General features: G+C 39.7%; 1 protein-coding gene across 1 annotated transcript; it reads left to right on the forward strand.

Annotated features, from left to right (window-relative positions):
- Positions 1 to 18: 18 nt before the first annotated feature.
- LOC125340686 (acyl-coenzyme A synthetase ACSM4, mitochondrial) lies at positions 19 to 27,779 on the forward strand. The gene is made up of 13 exons (XM_048332450.1): positions 19 to 219; positions 3,246 to 3,456; positions 8,298 to 8,505; positions 12,250 to 12,393; positions 13,632 to 13,788; positions 16,688 to 16,767; positions 19,187 to 19,310; positions 21,485 to 21,565; positions 21,684 to 21,785; positions 22,528 to 22,655; positions 22,753 to 22,852; positions 25,148 to 25,267; positions 27,693 to 27,779. Exons 1-13 carry the CDS (start codon positions 19 to 21, stop codon positions 27,777 to 27,779), a joined length of 1,743 nt encoding a protein of 580 aa, XP_048188407.1.
- Positions 27,780 to 27,890: the final 111 nt, after the last annotated feature.

The raw sequence follows: 27,890 nt of genomic DNA on the forward strand, positions 1-27,890 counted from the left end.
AAAAGTCCTTCGGGAATCATGAAGATTTTTTTCCACTACCAGATGTTTAGGTTCATCTGGTTCACCAAGCCAGCTGTCCGACACTTCCATAGAAATCATCAATTTCGGGCACCTCTTGCTCTTGCTGACTTGGAATCCATCAATCGCTGTGAAATGTCATTGCCTAAGAACTTTAATTTTGCTGGGGATGTGCTAGACCAGTGGTCACAAAAAGAGAAGGTATATGATGATTGGCCCCTATATTCTTCACCAATCTCTGTCTTCTTTCTCCTTGCTTTGTGGTCAACTTGTCTATTCAATTAATTTCCTTTACCTGCCTTAACTTCTTTTTTTTTTCTTTCCTTTTGATGTCAGTTCTGTGGCTTGAACTTGGGGCCTGAGTGCTGTCCCTGAGCTTTTGTGTTCAAGGATAATGCTCTACCACTCAAGCCACAGCAGCACTTCTGGCTTTTTTTGGTGCTTAATTGGAGATGAGAGTTTCACAAACTTTCCTGCCCAGTCTGGCTTCAAACTGTGATCTTCAGATCTCAGCCTTCTGACTAGTTAGGATCACATGTGGAAGCTAATGGTGTCCAGCCAGCCTTAGCTTTTGTTGTTTTCCAATTTCCTTTCTCTTTCCTCAGTGAATATACTCAACTACTTATGGCTTTCTCTGGAACCTCCTTGGTCCCTTCACTCCTTCCCCACTCCCTCCACCATGATGGTTCGTAAGACTAAGGGTTTTCCTTTCTTTTTCTCCAAGTCCCATGTAGCAACCTCTTTGATTCTGAGATGGTCACAGGCTTATCCAAAAAAGTAGTGATTTCAGCTTTAGTTTGTTTTCTTTTAAACTGGGAAAGGAGCCTATTACTGTGCGGGACCACACTCCACTAGTCGGGTAGCAGACTGCAGTCTCAGCTTTAGTTTGATCATTGGAGTAACCCGGTGAGAATCAGAGATTGACAAGAATCAAGCAAGCATGCCTTGCAGAATCTTGGTGTATAGCCTTAGGAAAGGTCCTTGTTTACTGATCCCCAGACTATGCCAGACACTGAGCTAAGCACTTTACCTTTGAGGGTTTATCAAAATGCACTGTGGGACTCATGGTTCGGAAGCAGACATTAGGCTGTCAACACACAAGATATTCAAGAACATTAAAATAGTTATACTAATTGCATTGGGAAAAATGTCCTCGAAAATCACGGAGTCATTCATATCATACATTGCTGAACTCTCTTTTGAACAGAGAGAGTAAATAGGAGTTAATAAACTGTAACCTAGGAATGGTAGTGCATGTGTGCAATCCCAGTACTCAGGAGGCAGAGATAGGACAGTGTCAAGTTCAGGGCTAGCTGAGGTTACAAAGCAAGACCCTGCCTCAAAAAAATTGGCTTGTGCCTGTAATTTTAGCTACTCAGGAGACTAAGATCTGAGTATCACAGTTCCAAGGCAGCCTGGGCAGACAAATCCAGATACTTTTATCTTAAAATAACAATTTTAATAAAACTGGTAGAGGAAGTATGGCTCAAGTGGTAAAGCACCAGACTTGAACAAAAGAATGAAGACTGTGAAGCCCTATGAGCCCCCGAATTCAAGCCCCAGTACCGACACACAAAAACACACAAAGAAGTTGCTAGTCTTTAGATTAAATTTATGGTGATAGTTTTATTTTCACTGAAATATTTCTGCAGCCTTTTAAAAACAAGTATTGCAGATTTTCTAGTTATGGTGCTAATTAAATGCATTTTCCTTTCCAAGTAGACATATATGAATGAGTCAGTTTAAAGGCAAATATCGAGTACAATAGTGCAGGTGTAGACAGATCTGGCAGACACACGGATCAAATAATAGAGAAATACTAGCCTATAATATTTCATCAAATCCCCATAACTACTCCAATTGGGGGGGATGTGTAGTTAACTTCATAGAAGCTATCCTCACAAAAGTTAAGCTACTTATTCAAGATCACACAGTTCCAAAAGAACATGAACCAAGTCCCTGATCTTATTGGGTCTACACCCATAAGATTAGGACATATCTGTAATATGATACCATTCACAGGCAATGGAGTTGCCTGTTATGGAACACAGACAAGAGAAGGAGGCCTAAGAAAGAGTCACAGATGTACTGAAATGTAAATTGTGCTTTGAAGTATTTTCCAAACAGGTTGGGAGAAGTATTCCAGATTGGAGGGAGTAGGGACAAAAAAAGAAGGAATAATATTTTCCCAGGAAATGCAACAAGCACAGAGGTTTTCCAATACTTGTGACTTGATGATCTATTGTATGATATTTGAGAAGCTTCCTCCAGAAATCAAGTGATGCCCATCTCTGTCCCATGCCTGTCTATGAAACCTATACCTCAAACCTCAGATATTGAAATGTGTCAGGTTCCTAATCAAACTCAGTATTTCCCCTTAAAGTTATTTGGATGGAACAGAATCTAACTTAAGCAAGAAAGAAATTTATTAGAAAAATATGGAGGAGCTCCCCAAATTGGGGTACAAGCTGCAGAGTCTTAGTAAAGAAAGGAACCAGGACAACTATGGGAAGTTGGGGAAGCTCATAAATATTACAACTATATAGATGGGTTTTGCTGCAACTGCTTTATACCTTTTGATTCTTGGAAAACTCAAAGTCCAAAGATAAAGGATCTGATTGGCCCAACTTTGGTCATATGCCCACCTAAGCTCCTGGATGAGGTTTCTCAGCAAGGCTTTGTTTAATAGGTGATGACTAGTTCCCCCAAAGACAAACTGGGGTACTGAAGCTAAACTGTGCGGGAAGAAATGTTTAAGGAGTAGGAATGCAGGTGTTTTATCTATATTATAACCAGATATCTAGGCCTTCTGTGTTAGTTGGCTTTCCATCACTGGGAGAAATATATGAGATAAGCAACTTAAAAGAAAGAGCTGTTTATTTTGGCTAATCGTCTTAGAGGTTTTAGTCAGTGGCTGCTTGCCCCAGCTGCTTTGGGCCTGTGACAGCATAGTACCTTGTTGGAGGAATGCATGGGGGAGAAGGCATGTTCACCTTAGGGGGGCTGGGAAGTGAAAAGACCAAGAGAGAGGAAGGGTCTAGCATCCCATATCCCTTCAAGAGCATGACTCTCAGCAACCTAACTTCCTCCCTCTAGGCCCCAGCTAGGTCTCTAGTGCCACAGCCTATTGGGAGGTGGTAGAATCAAGCCTTTAATACATTGGCTTTTCAATGACACTTCCAAATCATAGCAACTTCTTTTCTCTTGCCCATATGTCCTTGGGCCAGACTGGAGAGAGACCAGCCAGCCCAGCCCTGTGGTGGGTGAATGGCCAAGGAGACGAGGTGAAGTGGAGCTTCAGAGAACTGAGTACCTTGACCCGAAAGGCTGCTAATGTGCTTACTAAGGCCTGCCACTTGCAGAGAGGAGACAGAGTGGCTGTGATTCTACCCAGAATCCCTGAGTGGTGGCTGATCAATGTGGCTTGCATGCGGACAGGTTAGTGCCAATGTTTCATATTTGTAAATCATGCAGAAACGGAGACTAAAACTTGATCCTTTTCTGAAATGTATGAGCTATGCTCTCAGAAGAAATAAAAAGGAGAGCTGAAATTAAGATAAATCATAATGTAATAGTAACTACTTTAAGATGTCCATATTATTACAATAAACATTCTGCAGAGCTGGGCACCTGTGGCTCACTCCTGTCATCCTAGCTACTCAGGAGACTGCGATTTGGAGATCACATTTTGAAGCAAGCCTGGGCAGGAAAGTCCATGAGACTCTTATCTCCAATAAACCACCAGAAAACTGGAAGTGGAGATGTGACTCAAAGTGGTAGAGCACTAGCCTTCAGCAAAAAAAGTTAAGGGACAGCGCCTAGGCCCTGAGTTCAAGCCCTATGACAAAAGAAAGAAAGAAAGAAAGAGAGAGAGAGAGAGAGAAAGAAAGGAAGGAAGGAAGGAAGAAAGAAAGAAAGAAAGAAAGAAAGAAAGAAAGAAAGAAAGGAAGGAAGGAAGGAAGAAAGAAAGAAAGAATAAAAAGGAAAAGAGGCATTTTAGAATGCCTGGATTTGTAAGAACATGAACAAATGTGGACCTCAACAGAAAAACCTCTACTTCTTTCCAGACAAAAAGATAATACACCTGATCCTAAAGTACCAATATAATGCACCCCAAATAAAACTTTCTCCTTTAGAGCAGAATCAGCAAACCAGATCTTTCAAGTCAGCAACCATTTTTTTTTAAATAAAGTGTTGAGGCTGGGGATATGGCCTAGTGGCAAGAGTGCCTGCCTCGTATACATGAAGCCCTGGGTTCGATTCCCCAGCAGCACATATACAGAAAACGGCCAGAAGTGGCGCTGTGGCTCGAGTGGCAAGAGTGCTAGCCTTGAGCAAAAAGAAGCCAGGGACAGTGCTCAGGCCCTGAGTCCAAGGCCCAGGACTGGCCAAAAATAAAACAAAAAAACAAAAAAATAAAGTGTTGATACCGCCATGATCATTCATTTACATATTGTGTATGATTTCGCTTTTTTCTACAGTAGCAAAAAATACTAATTAAAAAACAAGACTAATCATAACATCCACAAAGGCCAAAATATTCATTCTCTTTCAAAAAAATAATACAGCTCTAAAATAGAACAAATCTATTTTTGTTGTTGTTGCCAGCACTGGCATTTAAACTTAAGACTTCTCACTCATTAGGCAAGTGCTTTACCACTCCAGCCACACCTCCAGCCCAGCAAATAGGTTAAAAATAAATAAAATCTTAGTCCCATTCTGGTGGCTCATGCCTATAATCCTAGTTACTCAAGAGGCTGAAATCTGAAGATTTTGGTTTGGAGTTACGCTGGGCAGAGAAATCTTTGAGATTCATCTCAAACTTGGAACTGGAAACATAGCTGAAGTGGTAGAGACCCAGCCATGGGCAAAAAAGCTAAGAGAAAATGTTAGTCCTTGACTTCAACACCCAGTACCGACACAATAAATCAACAAACAAGTACATAAATAAATAAAACACTTACAAAACAATGAAAAAATAAATAAGAATACCAAAGGATAGACTACTAGAGACTAGGAAGACTTTTTTTGTAATATCATTAATAGTAGTAAAAATACTCAAATAGGAATGATTAAATAAATTATATAATTTAGCTTAGATATACATTAACTGAAAGGTCTTTATTACTGATTGAAACTCTGGCACTGTACCTTGATCAGATAATTAATTATAATTATCAAAAGACTAGTTCATAGGAAGAATAGTATAATCATAGTATTAACCTAATAAGAATTTCATAATAGTATTGAAAAATGGATTTGCTACAAATGTGATAAATCAAAAAAGCATTATTTTGATTTTTTGTATTCACTAAAACAACTCAAAATGTGAAATCCATTGTGAGTTGGGAGAAGATTAAGGGTAGTTTGTCATAAAAACACATATCTAATAGTACTTAAATGAGCTTATACATATTATGGAAAAACAAACACAAGCTAATGCTCAAAATACTCAATTAAGCTGGAAGCTCACACCTGTAATTCTAGCTTCTCAATTATCTGAGATATGAGATTTGTGGTCTTAAGCCAGCTGGGCAGAAAAAATGCAAGACTTTATCTCTAATTAATCAGCAAAACAGCCAGGCTGGAGGTATAGCTCAAGTGATAGAGTATCAGCTATGAGTGAAAAAAACCTGACTGAGCGAGAACTTGAGGCCCTAAATTCAAGCCTTGGTACCATTAAAAACTCAAATTTGGCTCGGGAATATGGCCTAGTGGTAGAGTGCTTGCCTAGCATGCGTGAAGCCCTGGGTTCGATTCCTCATCACCATATATATAGAAAAGCTACAAGTGGCGCTGTGGCTCAAGTGGTAGAGTGTTGGCCTTGAGCAAAAAGAAGCTAGGGACCCAGGACTGGCAAAAAAAACAAAAACAAAAACAAAAAAAAAACAAACTCAAATGTATCCAGGTGCTGGTGGCTCACACCTATAATCCTAGCTACTCAGGAGGCTGAAATCTGAGGATGTCAGAAGCCAGACTAGGCAGGAAAGTCTGTGAGACTCTATCCCCAGTAAACTACTAAAAAGTAAACCAGAAGTGGAGACATGGCTCAAGTGGTAGAGCATTAGCCTTCCTCAAAAAAAAAGCTCAAGGACAGTGCCAGGCCCTGAGTTCAAGCTCCAGGACCAGCACATGCGCACATGCATGCACGCACACCGCCTCCCCCCACAACCTCAAATGTAAAGCATGCAGATGAAAACACTGTTTTCTAACTTGGGATTATTACGTCTTTTGTATGAACATTGAGATGACTTGTACTGTATACCATATGGGAAAATGTATTGATATATCTGTGAGGTCTAGGCAATGAAGCCTAAAGTATTTGCTATCTGAAATCCACTAGACCTAGTCTCCCAGTCCCCAAGCTGGAGATCTACCTGTTACCACACCACATCACCAATCTACCCAGGAGATTAATTATTTGTTAGTCAAGAGCAAGTAGTGGGACTGAGGATGTGATCTAAGTGGCCTTGGATTTAAATCCTGGTATTAAAGGAAAAAAAAGTGGTTTGTAAGATACATAATTTATATTTATATTTGAATGAACAGCACAAGATCTTTTTTAATGTTTAAGTAGTACATTTCCTAAGTCATGAGTCAAGTCAGAAACAATACATAGTCGTTTTACGAACTGAAAAAAATAATGCCACACTCTTCAGTCTTATTTTTGTCTTCTTTTTGTATGTGCGCTGGCACTGAGGTTTGAACTCAGGGCCTGAACACTGTCCTTTACTTTTATTCATCTTTAAGTGGTTGTACGAAGGAGTTTTAATTCAACATTCTGTTTATGAGTGCATGTCAGAATATGGGGGGGGGATTCCTTGTTTTGGGGTCAATACTGAGGCTTGAACTGAGGTTCCTGCACTCTCAGCACTTTCACTAACGGCTGATGCTCTGCCACTTGAACCATACCTTGACTTCTGGCTTTTTGCTGGTTAATTGGAAATAAGAGTCTCTTGGATCGGCTTCAAACTGTAATCCTCAGATTTCAGTCTTCTGAGTAACTAGTATTACAAACAGGAGCCACTGGCACTTTCTTCTAAGATATTTTCTTAATTGACTTTCCTATCTTCACATATTTATTCATCTAAAAGCTTAAAAAATATATTCAATAAAAGTCTCCTTTCTGGGAATGTAACTTCACATTTTCCTATCTAGCTAACTTCAGGGAACTTACCATGAACTAAGAAAGTATACAGCTCAGGTGGTGGGAGTCTGGAAAATATATCTTTGAATGAATTCTGGCTCTGCCAACTTAGGGCCTTTACAGTCCTTGGGTGAGGTGCTATTAATCTAAAGTAAGATACCAAGCATTCAGTGAGTGGCCAGTACAGGTCGTGATTACCTGTAATCTCATTGCTTCACATTGGTTTACATTCCAAAGTACAAATTACCTTCTCCCTGTCTCACACCTAATTCTGCCATTTATCATCTCCTAGGAATTGGTACATTGAAATCAGGGTTATCTATGTCCAGGTTAGAAAAAAGTGAGAAAGTAGGATACATTAAGCATTGCCATAGTACTCTAGGCCATGCTTCTATGTTGTTAAGCCTCTGGGATCTAGCGATCTGAGGGTTGGCTTTACCACTTATCTGGTATGACCAAATCTTATGTTCCACCAAATAACAACTACATGGACCTGTTAGAACTGCTTAGCACTGTAATAGTCTTCTGAGCATTGCAGAGTACAAAATTTGCCAGTAAAAATTCTGGACAATATTCCAATATTATTCTGCAGTACGGATACAGTATTATAAAACATACAAAAAGTTAAACACAAAAAACACTGGCATCAATGATTTCTTGATGTTCTCCTGCATTCTAGGTCTCAATGGATTTTCTTGCAAAACTCTCTTTGGACACTACTGGTTTAGAGGACTGAATGAAATGTATTTGTGAAGATGTGTCAAAGATGCAAAGTGTTAAGTGTTGCATAGTAGTTATTCAAATATTACGCTAAAATGCTACGAATGAATACTCAACCACTATAATGCCCCCTATATGCCAGATGCCATGGTTCTACCCATTTACAGGTGAAGTAAGGAAGGCACAGAGAAATAAATGTCACAAAGATTAGACCCAGATCTGTCAGACTCCAAAGCCAGTCTTCTAAAAGGGTCCCAGTGAATACCCTTGAAGACCACAGAAGGATTAGATGATGGCTACACTCTGAAATTTCTCCCCACCCCGGCCCAAACCCCAAGTTTCCCAAAATCCATAGACATACATAATGGACAACAACAGTTCTGTTCAGCTCAGAGATCTCTATCCTTCACAGGGCTTGTCTTCATGCCAGGAACAACCCAGCTGACAGCAAAAGACATCCTCTACCGACTCCAAGTATCCAAGGCCAAGGGCATTGTGGCCACGAAGGAGGTGGCCCACATAATAGAGTCCATTGAATCTGAGTGTCCTAGCCTGAAGATGAAATTGCTGGTGTCTGCACAGAGCCAGCAGGGATGGCTCAACTTCCAGGAGCTATTTCAGTGAGTATTTCCCCAGCCTCTGTAGTGCCAACAACGGTACAGATCATTGTGAGTTGATCTGGACTCCTTCCCCAAGAAGAGAATTGCCTAATAAAATGATTTATAGGGAGAAAGAAAGGATATATCTCAGTTCCAATTGTCCTGCTTCTCCAATGGACTCTGATAATTGTACTGCACTGTCTGATCCTTGCCTAACTCCTGGACCACATCTACCACCACTCTATTCCTCAAACACGCCCTTTGCACCTTCTGTTACTTAGACCTGGAATACTCTTCTCTAGTCCTTGTCATGGTTATATCTTCATGTCAGATTTCAACTGTCAGGAACTGAGTTTGAGTCCCCGTCTTGGACCTTAAAAAGAAAGGAAGAAAGGAGCTAGACGCTGGTGGCTCATGCCTATAATCCTAGCTACCCAGGAGGCTGAGATCTGAGGATTGCAGTTCAAAGCCAGACCAGGCAAGAAAGTCCATGAGACTCTTATATCCAATTACCCACCAGAAAATTGGAAGTGGTACTGTGGCTCAAGTGGTAAAGCACTAGACTTGAACTAAAGTGCTCAGGGACAGTGCCCAGGCCCAGAGTTCAAATCCTACAACCAACCAAAAAAAAAAGAAAGAAAAGAAGAAAGTGTGGAATGTTTATTGATAGTGTTATCCTTCAAGGAGGTGTGAAATAGCTTTTTTTTTTTGCCAGTCCTGAGGCTTGAACTCAGGGCCAGAGCACTGTCCCTGGCTTCTTTCTTGCTCAAGGCTAGCACTCTACCACTTGAGCCACAGTGCCACTTCTTGCTTTTTCTATATATATATGGTGCTGAGGAATCAAACCTAGGCTTCATGTGTGCAAGGCAAGCACTCTACCACTAGGCCATATTCCCAGCCCCTTCTTTAGCCTTTTTATGTCTTTTTTTTTATTAATTAAATTTTGTTGACAAGGTGTTGTATAAAAGGGGTACAGTTACATAATAGGGCAGTTAGTACATTTCTTGTGATATCTTATCACAAGATATCTTGTGATATCTTTTTTTTTTTTTTAACTCAGGGCCTGGGTGCTGTCTCTGAGCTTTTGTTCTCAAGGGTAGCTCTCTACCACTTGAGCTAAAGCTCCACTTTCAGTTTTCTGGTGATTAATTGGAGATGAAAGTCTCATGGACATTCTTGCCTGGGCCATGATGCTCAGATCTCAGGCTCCTGAGCAGCTGGGATTATAGGCATGAGCCACTAGCTAGCTTCTTTTTAAAAAATCTTCCTTGTGACTTTTATAACCTTAATTAAGCCAAGTAACACTTCTATATTGTGTGTGACTTCCCTATAAAATAAAGGTAACAGTGGTGTCTAGTGCATGGAGCTGTAGCAGCATCAGATGTGACAAAGCATGAGAAATGTTCAACATGATGCTTAACACAAAGTAATCACTTGGGTGCAGGAGGTTCATACCTGTGAACCCCTCCGGAGGTGAGATTTGAGGATCATGGTTTTAAGCCAATCTTGGAGGAAAAGTCTGTGAGAATCTTACCTCCAATTAATCAGCAAAAAGTCAGAAGTGGATGTATATGCTCAAGTGGTGCAGCACTTGAATAAAAAACACTTGAGTGAAAAAGCTAAGAAAGCACTGAGTTCAAGCCCCAGTACCAGCACACACAGAGAAAAATTGTTCCATAATTACTAAATTCTAAATTATAACTGCTATTATTATTAGCAGGTGATCCAACGCTGAAGTGATTCCTAAGGAGTGGCTTACAGACCAAAATACGCACAAACATCAATAAAATATTCTCACACAGGGGCTGGGGCTGGGGATATGGCCTAGTGCTAGAGTGCTTGCCTTGCATACATGAAGGCCTAGATTTGATTCCGCAGCACCACACATATAGAAAAAGCCAGAAGTGGCGCTGTGGTTCAAGTGGTAGAGTGCTAGCCTTGAGCAAAAAGAAGCCAGGGACAGTGCTCAGGCCCTGAGTTCAAACCCCAGGCCAAAAAAAAAATATGCTCACACATTCCCCTATTACATTTATTTACTTTAAAATGACATACCTGTACTCTTTTTTTTTAAATTTGTTTTGTTTTTGTGGCCAGTCCTGGGGCGTGGACTCAGGGCCTAAGCACTGTCCCTGGCTTCTTTTTGCTCAAGGCTAGCGCTCTGCCACTTGAGCCACAGCTCCACTTCCAACTTTTTTCTATATATATGTGGTGCTGAGGAATCGAACCCAGGGCTCCATGCATACGAGGCAAGCACGTTACCACTAGGCCATATTCCCAGCCCCATACCTGTACTCTTACATATTATACAAATACTCAAAACAAAAATTTTAAAGGATGAGTTTTTTCAAGTGCATATAAGTTGAACTTTTCTGTTTTCTCCTCAGCCTAGCTATTTTACGCAATCTGTGAATAGCAAACACCTTAATTTGAACAACTCCTACCCAAAATAATGCTGTAACCTTCTATTAAGTCTCTAAGACATTATAAAAGTATCACAAAAGGAAAAGGGGTCTACACTTTACATAAATTTCAATTGAAATCTGTACTTTTGGGGTGGTTTTCAAGATGGAGGAATTCCTCCCTTAAAGAACTTTAGAATGTCACAATTTCAAAGCAGCCATGGATTATATCCCATTGCTACCAGCTATTTCATTTTTTTGTTTATTTGTACTGGTCCTGGGGCTTGGACTCAGTGCTTAGGTGCTGTCCCTGAGACTGTTTGCTTAAGACTTTTTGCTCACTTTTGAGCCATAGCTCTACTTCTGGATTTTTCTTTGGTGGCAAATTGGAGATGAGAGTCTCATAAACTTTCTTGCCTTGGAGGTCTTTGAACCACAATCCTTAAATCTCAGCTTCCTACGTAGCCAAGATTACAGGAATAGGCCACTGACACCTAACTTAATGCTTTTGTTTTTTTTTTTTAAATCACAGATTAAAACACATTAGGAAAAAAACCTAAAGAAATGCATATCCTTTGTTTAAATTAATATTGAAAGTTATCTTGGCTACCTATTTAGTCTATAGGAAGATAAGCTTTAAAAAATACTTAAGGGCTGGGGATATGGCCTAGTGGCAAGAATGTTTGCCTTGTATACATGAGGCCCTGGGTTCAATTCCCCAGCACCACATATACAGAAAACGGCCAGAAGTGGCGCTGTGGCTCAAGTGGCAGAGTGCTAGCCTTGAGCAAAAAGAAGCCAGGGACAGTGCTCAGGCCCTGAGTCCAAGGCCCAGGACTGGCAAAAAAAAAAATAAATAAATAAAAAATAAAAATAAAAAATAAAAAAAATACTTAAGCTACTAAATCTTGGCATTAAATTTCAAAGTCTCTTCTAAGATTTCTCAAAAACTTTCTCTTAGGAAAACTTGGGGATTTTTTTCGGGGGGGGGGAGGGAATTCTGGTACTAGGGAATACTGGGAATATTGGTACTCAAGGCTTTACATACTCACTTGGCTTTTTCACTCACGGCTGGTGGTCTCACCACTTGAGCCATCCTCTACTTCCAACACTTTGCTGGTTAACTGGAGATAATCAGATTTGAATAGACTTTTCTGCCTGGTCTGGCATCAAACCATGATCCTCAGATCTGAGCCTCCTGAGTAGTTAAATTACAGGCATGAGCGACTAGCACCTGGTAAAAATTTGAACTAGGTTCAGTTCTATTAGCTATCTTGTGGTAACAAAAAGGCAAGAGTAGGAGAACAAAAGAAAGTCACACTGATCTGACATTTTCAGCTACCATTTCCGGGTCCATATTTTGCAGATCTGCTTCTGAAGAGCACAGCTGTGTGGAGACAGGAAGTCAAGAACCAATGGCCATTTATTTCACCAGTGGAACCACGGGCTCCCCTAAGATGGCTCAGCACTCACAGAGTAGCCTTGGCATTGGGTATGCCCTTTGTGGAAGGTAGGGAGAAAAATGTTTGGTTTTGATAAACTCTCTCTTAAGTTGTCAGTATGTATACTGACTGCCTAACTGATACCTTTTCTTGAGTGGATATAACATCTATAAAACAGAACTCTTTAGACCCTTGCTCCACCCTGGTTCAGTAAATTTAGTGCCATCTAGCCACCAGATCATGCAAAAACTTAGCATTCAACTTTGATTCAACCCCATCCTCTTCTTGTCTACCCAGAGGGCCTTCCTAAAAGAAGGGCTATCTAAAGCTGAAACATTACTCTGTTTTGTTTTATTTTCCTCCTATCACTTTGCTTATCAGTGCTTGAAATTACAATATTTTAATACACTTAATTTACTTTATTGTGTACTTGTTTCATCTTGCCCCTCGATAAGAGATCTAGTCTATCTTGCTCATTGCAAGGTAGGTGTCTAGTATATCTTAAGTATATCATAAGTTCCTCAATAAATATTGTCTTCAATGGACAAACTCACAAAATTAGGCCAAATTCAGTCTCGCATTCCATTTCTCAAACTCTCTCTAAAATTAGTGGAAAATAGTATCCTTCACATTTCTTTTGATCTTTGTTTACAGCTGTCAGGTTGTAGGTCTGTAAAACCACTCCTCAGAATTACCAGTATATTTATGTACATATATAATTATACATTATATACACATATAATTATAACATATAACTACATATATGTAATTACAATAAAACATATATAAAGTATACAATATATTATATGTGTAATATAATGTATAATATTATGTTATAGCATATCTTATATATTATAAATATATAATATCGCCAGGCACTTATAGCTCATGCCTGTAATACTAGCTAATCAGGAGACTGAGATCTGAAGATTGTAGTTCAAAGCCAACCCAGGCAGGAAAGTCTGTGAGACTGTCCAATTAACCATCTGAAAACCGGAAGTAGATCACTAGCTTTGAGTGGAAAAAGCACATGGATAGCATCTAGGCCCCAAGTTCCAGTCCCACAAATGACAAAACAAAAAAACTCCATAATATATAATATATTGTGTATAATTACAGATTAATATGTAATATAGTGTGCCATAATACAATACACATTATATATAATACCTAACATGAATATTACATGTTACAATACAATACATATTATATTGTAATATATAATAGTGTGTTCATCTGTAATAACATATAATATATATGAATAATTTATTTTTGCTCGGTTTTGTTGCCTCTGTGTATCATTTAGGTACTGGTTAGACTTGAAATCCTCAGATATCATATGGAATATGTCTGATACAGGCTGGATCAAAGCTGCCATTGGTAGTGTATTTTCTTCCTGGCTTCGGGGTGCCTGTGTTTTTGTGCACCAGATGGTACAGTTTGACACTAACACCTTCTTAGATGTAAGTATTTACCTCTATTTACATAATCTCTAGAGTTCCTCCCTTCTCCCACAAAACCCACAAGGAAATGATTCTTCAGAACAGAGTCTCCAGGGATTTGGTTTCTGAACGTATTTAACAGAGTGGAAAGAGATCACTCACAAGACTGTCCCAGTTCAAAATACATAATCTGCTTCACACTGTTCAGGACTTTCTAATATCACTAAAATGTGGCTAAGCTGCTTAGGAGGTTTTTTCCAAATAATAGAAGTCTTAAGTTTAAGTAAACATTTTGTTTCTTATTCAGTAGGGGGAAAAAGATAATAGCTGATCAGTCTGAATTCCTGTATAGAAGAAACTGGTGGGGAGGGGGGGAGGGAGACATATATATTATTTATTTATATATTATATATAAATATATTTCTCTCTATCCATCCTCAACAAACACTATACATCCCCTTTTAATTTTCAGTATGCTTCCAGAAACCAGGCATGAACTTGCTTTTTAGCTAGAAATTATTAGGTTGATATATTTGACAACAAGCCTTTAGAAAAATGTGATTTGAGCCAGTTATTTTTACCCATGAAAAATTAACTAAGCTTAACAAAGTAAAGATTATTAGATATGCACCACACTTGTGTGAAAATAAAAGCAATGTTCACACTGTTAGTTTTCGAACTTGTCTGACAAGATGGCTTGATGATCTTTTTGTTGTTCTTCTTTTTTTCTGTTCATGGGGTTTAAACTCAGGGCCTGGGTGCTGACCCTAAGCCTCTTTGTGTTCTAAGCTAGCCCTCTACCACTTGAGCCACAGCTCCACTTCCTGATTTTTCTGAGTAGTTTATTGGAGATAAGAGTTTCACATAAAAAAAAAAAGAGTTTCACATATTTATCTGCTGGGGCTGGCTTCAAGCCACAGTCCTCTGATCTCAGCCTCCTGAGGAGGATTACAGGCATGAGCCACCTGCACCCAGTGGCTCAAGGATCTTAAGAGAAATGTAGAGTTTTAGAGGCTTATGAAAATGACTTTACTTTGCAGTTTAAAACCTTATGTTTGTTTAAAACGAGATGTTTTGTGTGTTCCTTGAGAATTGAACTCAGGGTTTCATAGTTGCTAGGCAAATACTCCACCCCTAAGCCAAATCCCTCAGACTTTTTGTGTTATTATCTTTAAGTAGTTATACAAAAGGGTTTCAATTCAACATGTCAGCTTATGAGTACAACACATCTTGATTAATGTCACCCCAACCATCATTCTCCCCATCTCTTCCAACCTTACCCATCCTTTCAAGTAGCCTGGTTTCATTTTCACACATACACATGAAATATTATAACTGTAATTACTCTTCCTCTCTCTACTCACAGTCCTTTCTTTCCTTGACATCTCCCTCTCCTGCAACATGTTTCAGCTTCCTATTGTTCATTTTGTTAAAGTCAGTTGTTTAAACAAGTTATGCCATTGGAATCCTCTCCTAAGTATAACACACTTTGGTCAATTTGTGCATCTATACATGTGATACTGTATATTTTGTTTTCAATTTTTGTTTTGAGATAATGTCTTGTGTAAGTTGCCCAAGTTGGATTTGAACTCATCAGGTAGCCCAGTCAGGCTTTGTACTTATTGTCTTCCTGCCTCCAGCTCTCAAGTAGTTTGTATAACAGATGCTCATCATTACATATAGCAAGAATCATTTTAGTTTACCAAGATAACGTGTGTATTATGTGCATTATGAGAACTTCCATGGATTTACAGTATTCTTATATATCTGTTATGCTTAGTAAAAACAACTGAAACCTAAGGACTAAATACATATGGTAGAAATGCTAATTTACAAACCGAAAATGATTGTTGATCTGTAGCAGTCCAGATAGCCTATATATATACATCTCTCAAATGATTAACTTTAACACAAACTGCCAATGCATTAAATGACGCAGTGAAAGTTGTTACTTTAGAAAAAGGATCTCTAAGCTATTTTCAGTTTTAAGATGCCTAGGTCAATATTTGATTTAAAGAACTGAGGGTATAATGTGCCTAACAAATTTTAAACCTTTAAGATTCAACAATTCACTTATTGATTCCCCCAGATTATTTTGTCCCCCGTGGAATTAGGCAAAGCCTAGGGACATTTTTACTGTTACAAATGAGGAGTGGAGATGCCATTGTCATTTTAAAAAATTAAAAAAGAGGGAGTAGCTGGTGGTTCTCACCTATGATTCTAGCTATGCAGGAGATCTGAGAATTGCAGTTTGAAGCCAGCTTGGGTAAAAAAGTCCATGAGATTCTTATTTCCAATTAATCACCAAAAGGCAAGAAATGAGTGAGAGGTCCTGAGTTAAATCTCCAGTACATAGGAATATGTAGCACTTGCTTAGCAAGTGCTTAGCAAGACCCTGGGTTCAATCCACAGTCAAGCAAACAAATAAACAGATATTGTTTTAAACAAATAGTAGTTTGGAACTGCAAATTAAAGTGATTTTCATGGCCCTCTTTATGCCTAATGTAGAAAATCAAGTTCTAATGTTACCCTACATTTCTCTTAAGACTCTCAAACTACCTTGTCAGACCAATTTACTTGAATTTGGTGATATATGCTTGTTTCTGGAATTCACACACATATCCATGTATATATGAATATATGATTATATGCTTATTCATGTAACTACATATATGCAGCTATGGATACACTCATATACAGGCACACACACACACACACACGCACACACACACACACACATTCTTTCCAGGAACTGGACATTCTCAATAGATAAAGTCATGTGTGACAACCAATAAATATCAGTTTTCTTCTCCCTAGCAGTTACCATGAGATAGAAGATAATGAGAGACTGTGGACATCAGCTCTAGTTGTGCCCTTTGACAGACCTCTTCTGACACGTCTGTCTTTTTCCATCATGCAGACACTTACCACTTACCCCATCACAACCTTGTGCAGTGCTCCCACAGTGTACCGGTTGCTTGTGCAGAAGGACCTTAAAAGGTACGTGAACACCATACTCCACCTGATCCACAAACAGAAGCCACCACCCAGAACTCCTGTTTTCAGCACAGGACACCTCAAGGTCTCAGTCTCCCCATTATTGACATTCTGGACCAAATACTTCCATGTCCTGGGGGCTGTCCTACGTAAAAGATGTTGAGCAGCCCACTGACTAGGTCCCTAATGTATGACAATTAAACTGAAACTAGATGTTGACTAAAGCCCTGTAATAATAAAAATCATATCCCAGTTAAAAACATCCTCTAGAAGCTAGATGCTGATGGTTCATGCCTGTAATCCTAGCTACTGAGGAGGCTGAGGTCTGAGCATCATGGTTCAAAGCCAGCCTAGGCATACAAATCCAAGCGATACTTACCTCCAATTAACCAAAAAGAAGCCAGAAGTGGAGGTGTGGCCCAAGGGGTTCAGCATCAGCCTTGAGCAAAACAGCCAAGAGTGCAAGTTCAGTCAATTCAAGCCCCAGGACTGGCACAAAATAAATAAAATAAAATATTCTCCAGGAAAAAGTGGTTCTTTTCCCATTTACAACCATAGTCCTATAATCTCAGACTTTCACTCAAAATTTTTCTCATTTAGCATGAGTGTGTGTGTGTGTGTGTGTGTGTGTGTGTGTGTGTGCATACCAGTCCTGGGTACTGTCCCTGTTCTATTTGTGCTTAAGGCTACCACTCTACCACCTAAGCCCTCCAGCTTTTTGTTGGTTAATTGGGGATAAAAGTCTCACAGACTTTCCTGTCCCAGCTGGCTTTGAACCATGATCCTCAGATCTCAGCCTCCTAAACAGCTAGAATTACAGGTATGAGCCATTAGCACCCAGCTAGTATCACTTTTCAAAACACTCATTTAGAATCAGCCTCCTCAAATAAAACAAACAAACCTATTTATACTGCCTTGGATAGAAGTTAATACAGTCCTATAATTTGAAAGTTATATTCAGTTTAACCAAATTAGCTACCCATCCAGAAGAGTTTCATTGCACATTCATATAACAAATTCACATTCCATAAATGAGAAGAGAAAGAAAGAACCAATGAGAGTTTTGCATAGCTGTTCAGCTTCCATTCCAACCAGTGTTTAGATGCCCAGGAAAGTGTGATAAAAAAGAATAAAGCACCAATATAAATTTCCCCTTTTCCTGGTCAGTGCCAACTCCTCAAGGCCCCAATATATATATATCTTGCTTATATTTCAAGGATAACTTAAAAGCTATTTTTAAGTTAATTACAAATACACAAAATTTGTGACCAAGCCACATCTTTCTTCCCATTTGGGAATTATTCATATGAAAATTGCGCTGTTTGAGGCTTTCTCATTCAAGCCCACTAGTTAAAACTCAAGCTTCGAAGACAGTCAACACTTCACCACTTGCTAATCATGTGACTTTGGACACTCAAGATGACCGTGGTAAGCCTCCATCAACTCCATCCAAAAAAGAGATTAAGAGTCACTCCATAGGATTGTGACAAAAATTTGGTATAAAAAACATACTTAGGGCTGGGAATATGGCCTAGTGGCAAAAGTGCTTGTCTTGTATACATGAAACCCTAAGTTCAAATTCTCAGCACCACATATATAGAGAGAAAAGGCCAGGAGTGGTGCTGTGGCTCAAGTGGCAGAGTGCTAGCCTTGAGCAAAAAAACCAAAACCAAAACAAAACAAAACAAAAAAACATACTCAGTGAGATCAGCCTGACAAAGAGTTAAGGGCACAGTAGAAAACACAGAACTCAGTACTTTATTATTTGGGGAGGCTTGGGAAAGTTCTTTAATTTCCCTGGCTTCAACTTCCTCATCTGTAAAACAGGAGTTGTGCAGAAAGGTGAGACCTGAGGATCATGGTTCAAAGCCAGCCAGAACAGGAAAGTCTATGAGTCTTTTCTACAATTAACCACCAAAAAGCCGTAAGAGGAGCTGTGGCTCAAGTGCCTTGAGCAAAAAGCTCAGGGACAGATCCTAGACTTTGAGTTCAACCACCAGGACCAGCATACATACAGAGACACAAACATGCAATATAGAGAAGTTGTGAGAATTCTAAGAGTGTTCATAAAGTCCTTACTACAAGACCACTGCCCAATTGATGTGGGCTGTTAAATCGTTTATCTTGAGTATTTAATATAATTATTAGCATTTTCTCTACCTTTTCCCATTGATAATTAAATTCTCCTCTGCCAAAATGTAAGTTTGTACAGAAAACACTTATTCATCACTGTGTGCTTCACTTCATAAGACTAGAACAACCCTCAGCAATATAAGAAGGATTCAAGAAATATTTGTGGAATGAACTTTCCTAAGACTTGCCTCTTAGCTGTTTTGGTTGTTGCTTGAATATCTGAATTATCTTACAATGAAAGATAATCAGATTTCTCTGCCAAAGATTACCTAAAACTCTTTCTTGCCAGATACAAATTCAAGAAGCTGCGACACTGCTTGACAGGAGGAGAGCCACTCAATGCCGAGGTGCTGGAACAGTGGAAGATGCAAACTGGGCTGGAGTTGTATGAAGGCTACGGACAGACAGAAGTGGTATATTTAAATGGCAAAGCTTAAGTTTAGAATAGTTATCCTTCAGAAGTCAGGGGAAGCCAGGCACTGGTGGCTCACACTTGTAATCCCAGTTACTCACAAGGCTGAGATCTGAGGACTGAGGTTCAAAACCAGCAAAAAAAAAAAAAAAAAAAAAAAAACAAAAAAAGCCAGTAGTGGAGGTATAGGAAAAGCTAAGGAAAAGTGTGAGGACCTTAGTTCAATCCCCATTACTGGCAGAAAGGAAGGAAGAAAAGAAGGAGGGAGGAAAGGAGGAAGGAAGGAGAGAGAAAGAGAAAGGGAATGAAAGGGAAAGGACAAAAGAGAAAAAAGAAGGAAAAAGAGAGAGAATGAGAAAGAGCAAAAGAAAGAATAGAGAAAAAAGAGAGGAAGGAAAGAAAGAAAAAACAACAAAGAAAAAGAAAATGCTAGGCACCAGTGACTCACATTTATAATCCTAGATACTCAGGAGGCTGAGATCTGAGAATCTCAGTTCCAAGCCAGCCTGAGCAGGAAAGTCCATGAGACTCTTATTTCCAATTAACCAGTTAAAAGCCAGAAGTTGAGCTATGGCTCAACTGGTAGAGTGCCATCCTTGAAACAGCTAACAAACTAAACCCTCAGCCTTGAGTTCAAGCCCCAGTACCCACATTAAAAAAAAGTCAAGGAAGACTGATTCCAGAAGATACCAAAATTCTCAGATGCTCAACTCCCTTGTGACATAGAACTTATATATGACCTCCAGACATCCTCCTGGATACATTTCTGTTTTATTAGCACATGGTATTTGTATAATGTGAGAGGTTTCCTGTGATATTTTGCTTCTTTTATTATTTTTTCTTATGCCCTGCCCCTATAACTCTCTTTAAAAAGAAAAGTGGAATGCTTTCTGAATTTTCAGGCTATCTTTGAGCAAAGGCTGATGTTAATATTTTCTGTATCATCCTAATTTTCATGTATGTGCTGCAGGAGCATATATACTTAAATCATCTCTGGATTTCTTTTTTTTTTTGAACTTGTAGTTTCAGTTTATCATTACATTTTCCCCCAGGTGCTCCTTCTGATGGGATGTTTTCCTGCTAATCAATACTAAGTGGCACCTAAGAAAGTTAGCACTGACTTTTTAAAAAAATTATTGTTTATTTATTTATTTTGCCAGTCCTGAGTCTTAAACTCAGGGCCTGAGCACTGTTCCTGGCTTTGCTCAGGGCTAGCACTTTGCCACTTGAGCCACAGCGCCACTTCTGGCCATTTTCTATATATATGGTGCTGGGGAATCAAACCCAGGGCTTCATGTATACAAGGCCAGCACTCTTGCCACTAGGCCATATTCCCAGCCCCATCTCTGGATTTCTTAGAGTGCCTAATTGTATCAATGCTGTTTCGTTGCTATGCTATGTTGTTTAAGAAATAATGGCATATAATTCCAGTACACACACATTTTTCCCCTGAATATTTTTAATTTGGGATTGGTTGAACCCAAGGGTGTAGAACCCATACACATAGAGAGATGACTGTATCTGGGGGCCTTTCAGCCCACAGGACTGTCAACAGAGTCCCTGAATTGCCCTATTCATACTCAAAATGTAACAGAATTTACCAAGACATGTAAATAGCCCAATTCAAAATCTCAAAGGTGTTAGGGGTCGATGAGATTCAGAACTGAATTATTGTCTTTCTACTACCGTGGGAAAGGACTCTGGCACCCTGGGTGGGGAATTTATTCCCAAGTGCACATAATAAGGGTCTAAAAGGAGTAATTTGAAACGTGTGATCCTCAAACCAGCAGCATTGGCACCACCTGGGAACTTAGTAGAAATGTAAATTCTCAAATCTTACAACAAATTCCTTGGACCAGAAACTCAAAAAATAAATGTTTTAGCAATGTTCTAAGTCATTCTGATGCACACAAAGTTTAAGAGCTACTAATCTAAAATAATATGCTTCAGAATATGATCTTGCATACTGAGAATATCAACAAAAGCTGAATCTGAAGTTTCATTGTCAAGAAACAAGAAAGCCACAGAAAATGAATTTCTGAGTTGGGAGTGTAGCTCAGTCAGTGGTAGAGTACATACCTAGCATACACAAGGTCCTGAGTTCAATCTCTAGCAATGAAAAAGAGAAAGAAAATGAATTTCTGCATACTTACATAAAACATATCCTCTCTATAGGGAATAATTTGTGCCAATCAAAAAGGACAAGAAATTAAGCCAGGCTCCATGGGGAAAGGAGTATTACCCTATGATGTCCAGGTAGGTTGTGAAAACATCAATCTGGTTCAACAAAGAAGAATGTTTTAAATGTTTTTATTCAACTCATTTTCACTTTCTGAAAAAAATGTAAGAAAATAAATTATTTCTTTCATTCTAGATTATAGATGAAAATGGCAATATTTTACCATCTGGCACAGAAGGGGAAATTGCCCTCAGACTAAAGTCTACACGGCCCTTCTGTTTCTTCTCTGAATATGTGGTATGAAACATGTAGAAAGGGATAGTTAAACTTTAATACAGACATGGATTCAAGGTTCATACCCACCATGTCTTGCTTTACAACAAATAAGCAAAGGACAAATCCCACATCATTTTTATCAGTTGCAGAACAAGGAGAATATCATCTATTTCCTGAGAGTAAAGGTTAAATTCCACAAATAAGAATTTATGTCGTAGTTCTGAGAAAGGAAAAGTGGACCTGTTGGGGAGGAGGAGAAAAAAGGGGCACAGAGGAGGAAAAGAGTTCTAGTTTTTATTACATTCATCTAGACCTTTATAGGTTATGTTAGAAACTATCTATAAAAGACAATTTCTTGTTAAGTGCTGGTGGCTCCTGCCTGTGATCCTAGTTACTCAGGAGGCTGAGATCTGAGGATCGTGGTTTGAATCCAGCCCTGGCAAGAAAGTCTTATGAGACTCTTATCTTCAAGGAACTACCAAGAAAAGCCAGAAATGGAGCTGTGGCTCAAGTGGTAGAGCCCTAAACTTGAGCAAAAGAAGCTCAGGGAGAACGCCCAGACCCTGAATTTAAACCCTAGGACCAGCACACACACACACACACACACACACACACACACACACACACACACACACACACACACACACACACACACAATTTCTATTTGAAGTAGGTGGAATAATGTGCTAGTCACTTAATGGCTGTCCCACACTGATCTCTAATTTGTTCAAATGATTCCCCAAATGTCATCTTTGATCCCTAGGACAATCCAGAAAAAACTGCTGCCACCATGAGAGGAGAGTTTTATGTCACTGGAGACAGAGGAGTGATGGACAGTGATGGCTATTTCTGGTTTGTTGGGAGAGCTGATGATGTCATTATATCCTCTGGGTTTGTACACTTTCCACTCTTAGAAAGAAAGGACTTGTCAGAGCAGGTGATCTCTGCCTGGAGAATGCAGTGATCAGAGGCTCCTTTTCCTCTGCAGGTACCGCATTGGCCCCTTTGAGGTGGAGAGTGCATTGATTGAGCACCCAGCAGTTGTGGAATCGGCTGTTGTCAGTAGTCCAGATCCAATCCGAGGAGAGGTACAATAGATTTTCTTAACCAAAGCAGCAATTTCACATTTTCAAGTTGTGTCTTCATTTTACAACAGCAAAAATTAAGGCACACATGTGACACAAATGTGTCCCAGGAAATCAGCACAAGAGGATGAGGATTGTTTTGGTGTAGTAACAAGTAACAGAAACTGACTTGTTATAAAATAATTTCATGGCTGGGATGTAGCTCAGTGGCAAAGCACTTGCCTAACAAGTGCAACGTCCTAGGTTTGATCCCCAGTACAAAAAAAAAAAAAAATTCCAGGAAGCTCATGTAAATGAGCTTTATTCAGCAATAGTTGCATCTAACTATTTATGTGAAGTTAGTCTTTCATCACATCTGGCTCTATGTTGCCTCTACTTCAGCAAGTTCTAATTCTTTTTTATTTGAAAATGCTATAAGCAGGGCTGGGGATATAGCCTAGTGGCAAGAGTGCCTGCCTCGGATACACGAGGCCCTAGGTTCGATTCCCCAGCACCACATATACAGAAAACGGCCAGAAGCGGCGCTGTGGCTCAAGTGGTGGAGTGCTAGCCTTGAGCGGGAAGAAGCCAGGGACAGTGCTCAGGCCCGGAGTCCAAGGCCCAGGACTGGCCAAAAAAAAAAAAAAGAAAGAAAATGCTATAAGCAGAGGGGTTACAGTTACATAAGTCAAGTTGTTTTTTCTTTTTTTCTTTTTTGCCAGTCCTGGGGCTTGTATTCAAGGCCTGAGCACTGTCCCTGTTCTTTTTTGCTCAAGGCTAGCACTCTGCCACTTGGGCCACAGCGCCACTTCTGGCTGTTTTCTATATGTGCAGTGCTGAGGAATGGAACCCATGGCTTCATGTATATGAGGCAAGCACTCATGCCATTAGGCCATATTCCCAGCCCGAAAGCTTTCTTTTCAACTGTTTCAAATAAGTCTCAAGATTTTATTTGCCTGTCTTAGACCGCACTTCTAGCCAGTGTGATCTAGACACCTGTGTCTCACACCTGTAATTCTAGCTACTCAGGAAGCTGAGGATCACAGTTTGAAGCCAGCCCTGGCAGAAAAGTCTGTGAGACTCTTATTGGCAATTAGCCTTGAGCTTTTACAAAAGCTCAGGGACAGTGCCCTGAGTCTAGACAGACCTGTGCCATTGGCAGGGTCACTGCCAACCCCACCAGAGAGAGTTAGTATAATACTTGACACTATTCCGAGAGAGAGAGAGAGGGAGAGAGAGAGAGAGAGAGAGAGAGAGAGAGAGAGAGAGAGAGAGAGAGAGAGAGAGAGAGAGAGAGAGAGAGAGAGAGAGAGAGAGAGAGAGAGAGAGAGAGAGAGAGAGAATGCATTAAATTTCACTGTCTAGGGGCTGGGTATATGGCCTAGTGGTAAAGTGCTCGTCTTGCGTACATGAAGCCCTGGGTTTGATTCCTCAACACCACATATATAGAAAAAAGCTGGAAGTGGAGCTGTGGCTCAAGAGGTAGAGTGCTAGCCTTGAGCAAAAAGAAGCTAGGGACAGTGCTCAGGCCCTGAGTCCACGCCCCAGGACTGGCAACAAAAACAAAACAAATAAACAAAAAATAAATTTCACTGTCTACATAGAGCTCTGAATACATTTTCTCCCAGAAACAATGCAAACAAGATTGTAGTTTTCTCAAAAATGTCTCACCTTTTATTAGGAAGCTCTAGGGTATGGAAAGGAGGAAAACGTTTCTTTCCTCATGGAAGTTTCCTGAAGATTCAGCAAGTGGAAAAAATTTAAAACAACATCCCCCCCACCAATCCAGTGACCTTGGACCTTCCTCAGGACACTGTGCTAATATCCTCTTTGGAATGTTGGGTCTTGGTTTGTTCTTTTTGTTGTTTTTCTCTTTGCTGGTCCTGGGCACTGTCTTTGAGCTTCTTTGCTCAAGGCTAACAGTCTACCCACTTGAGCCACAGCTCCACTTGCAGCTTTTTTTTGTTGCTTAGTTGGAGATAGGGAGTCCCAGGGACTTTCCTGCCCCAGCTGGCTTCAAACCATAATCCTCAGATCTCAGCCTCCAGCATGGCTATGATTACAGACACCAGATCTCTCTTTGAAATGTTAAATGTGTGTGACATATGAGTAGAACTCTTCCCCCTTCACGTTCACAGCCCATTTATCTCCATTCAAACCTTACTTTATAATGCTTTATATACTCAGCTGTGTTCAGAGGTGATCTCTGATACTTGCCATCATTACTCCTATAAAGTCAGTGTCTATGTTCAGCAATGGTTCTGAGCCCTTCATGTGTCTGAAAAACAAATGACATTAATAACTAACTCTTCTGTTCAGGTGGTGAAAGCTTTTGTTGTCTTATCTGCACCCTTCAAATCATCCAACCCTGAGCAGTTAACTCTTGAACTTCAGGATCATGTAAAAAAATCAACTGCACCTTATAAATATCCAAGAAAGGCAAGTATAAGTTGTCTTCCCAAATTGAAGTCTCACCCAGTAGATAGATTTCTATTGGATTTTGACCTTACAGTAGCTCATTGTATATGTAGAAAATAACTTTCCAGCTAGTGTAGCTAAGAGTTTCTGCTTGTTTTGCTGTACAACTACTAAAAGACAATAAAAAAATGCTTTGCATTAGGGCACTGCAAATGCTTCATAAATAGCAATTTTATGAACTCTAAACTACTAGCACTACTTTTTTTCCTTTTTTAAAAAAGTGATGTACAGAGGGGTTACAGTTTCATACAGTGTGTACATTTCTTATCCAACTTGTTACCTCCTCCCTCATTTTCCCCCTGCCTGCCCCCCTCAACACTTTTTTTTCCTTTTGGTTGGTTGGTTGTAGATCTTAATCTCAGGGCCTGAGCACTGTCCCTAAACTCTTTTGCTCAAGTCTCATGATCTACCACTTTGAGCCATAGCTCTACTTTTGGTGTTCTGATGGTTAATTGGACATAAAAGTCTTATGGACTTTCCTACCCAGGCTGGCTTTAAACCTCAAATCTCAGATCTTAGCCTCCTGAGTACCTAGGATTATAGCCATGAGCCGCCAGCACATAGCCCAACACTAAGACTAATTAGGAAATCAAGAATGGTGGCAAAGGCTGGGAATGTGGCTTAGTGGTAGAATGCTTGCCTAGCATGAATGAAACCCTTGGTTCAATTCCTCAGTATCACATAACAAAAACAAACAGAGAAATAAAATTTAAAAAGAAAGGTGGAAAATAAAAAATAAGAAAAGAAAAAAGATATAAAAGAAAAAAAAAGAATGGTGGCAAAGATTATACAATAGCCTTATTTGTAGGGCTGGCATCTGACCCATCTTTCCAGTAATCTTACCCTTAGTGCCCTTATACATTTAAAGTGCCTTCATTCAAATATCAGGTAGCCTTAAGATTCAAAAAGATGGTATCCAAAGACCTATGATTTTTTTCCTGAAATTTCCTTTAAAAGAAGATGTTAGGACAATTCTATATAAGGGCAAAGAAATGGTACTGCAGTTTCTTCTACTCTGGAATCGTATTGGTTGACTGATCTTCCAGTTTCCTTTCAGTTGCCATAATTGTGTGTGTGAGTCCTGGGGCTTTAACTCAGGGTGTGGGCGCTGTCCCTGAGCTTTTTTGCTCAAGGATAGCACTCTACCACTTGAACCACAGCTCCACTTCCAGCTTTTTGGTAGTTAATTGGAGATAATTGGAAGATAATTGGCGATCCTCAGATCTCACCCTTCTGAGTCACTAGGATTACAGGTGTGAGCCACCTGTTCCTAGTGATAGTTTATTTTTTAACCTATGAATTCAACCATTTTGACAATTTCTCCATTAAATTAAATCAGTAACCTTTAGATTTTTCAGAAAAGAGGTTTGAAGGCATTTTAAATCACATTCACACATATAGAGAAAAGGAAAAATACAGGATTTTATGTTCAACTCAGGGTACAAGAAAAGCTGTGTTGAGGCTGGGAATATGGCCTAGTGGCAAGAGTGCTTGTCTCGTATACATGAAGCCCTGGGTTCGATTCCCCAGCAACACATATATAGAAAATGGCCAGAAGCGGCGCTGTGGCTCAAGTGGCAGAGTGCTATGCTAGCCCTGAGCAAAAAGAAGCCAGGGACAGTGCTCAGGCCCTGAGTCCAAGGCCCAGGACTGGCAAAAAAAAAAAAAAAAAAAACTGTGTTGACTCCTAATTATCTTTAAGAACTCACAGCCTTCAATGGTGTGCGTGCCAGTGGCTCATGACTCTAATGCAAGCTACTGCAGAGGCTGATATCTGAAAATCGTGGTTCCATGTAGCCCGGGTAGGAATGTCCATTATTCCCAAAAACAGCAAAAAGCTGGAAGTGCAAGCATAGCCCAAAAGGTAGAGCACCAGCCTTGGGTGAAAAAGCTAAGGGACAGCACCTAGGCCCTGAGTATCAAAACACACACACACATAGAGAGCTGTAATGCCAAGAACTTCTTGACATTTTAAGTTTAAGGCCTAAGTGAAGCCAAGGAATTATTCTCTTCTAGAAAAGCACGAGTTTGCATTAAAAATCATGTTGACTGTGGCTCACACTTGTAAGCCTAGCTACGTGGGAGGCTGAGGTCTGGACAACCTCTGTTGAAAGCCCATCCTGGGCTGAAAAGTCCACATAAACTCCAAAATCACATAACACAGAGCTAGAGGTGTGACTCAAGTAGCGGAGTGCTGATTAGCTAGAAAACTGAATGAGCATAAGAGCTTGAGTTCAAACCCCAGTCGCACCAACAAAAAACATATAGAATGTCATGCATTATTGTCCTTACTATATGAACATACCAGTTTCTGGTGTCCACAGCATTGATAGTTTGAATAAATCAAAGTGGAATCTAATGTAACATATGTTCTTTTGTTAATTAGGTGGAATTTGTTAAAGAACTCCCAAAGACAATCACGGGGAAAATCAAACGCAACGTGTTACGAGAACAAGAATGGGGTCGAGCATAGTTTAAAGCACTTATGCTTGCTTTCCTTTAGTACTTGCTCTAGGACATTTCCAAAGACTTAGTAACTACTCTCCTAAAATAATTTTTCCTGGTTGGAAACTGAGTTTTTGTT

This window comes from Perognathus longimembris, chromosome 23, assembly GCF_023159225.1.
Source record: "Perognathus longimembris pacificus isolate PPM17 chromosome 23, ASM2315922v1, whole genome shotgun sequence".
Classification (NCBI taxonomy): Eukaryota; Metazoa; Chordata; class Mammalia; order Rodentia; family Heteromyidae; genus Perognathus; species Perognathus longimembris.

Coding starts and splice junctions, on each gene's coding strand:
- LOC125340686 (XM_048332450.1), top strand. CDS start 19: ATGAAGATTTTTTTCCACTACCAGATGTTTAGGTTCATCTGGTTCACC. Junction 3,457..8,297: donor TGTGGCTTGCATGCGGACAG/GTTAGTGCCAAT, acceptor TATCCTTCACAG/GGCTTGTCTTCATGCCAGGA. Junction 12,394..13,631: donor GGGTATGCCCTTTGTGGAAG/GTAGGGAGAAAA, acceptor TGTATCATTTAG/GTACTGGTTAGACTTGAAAT.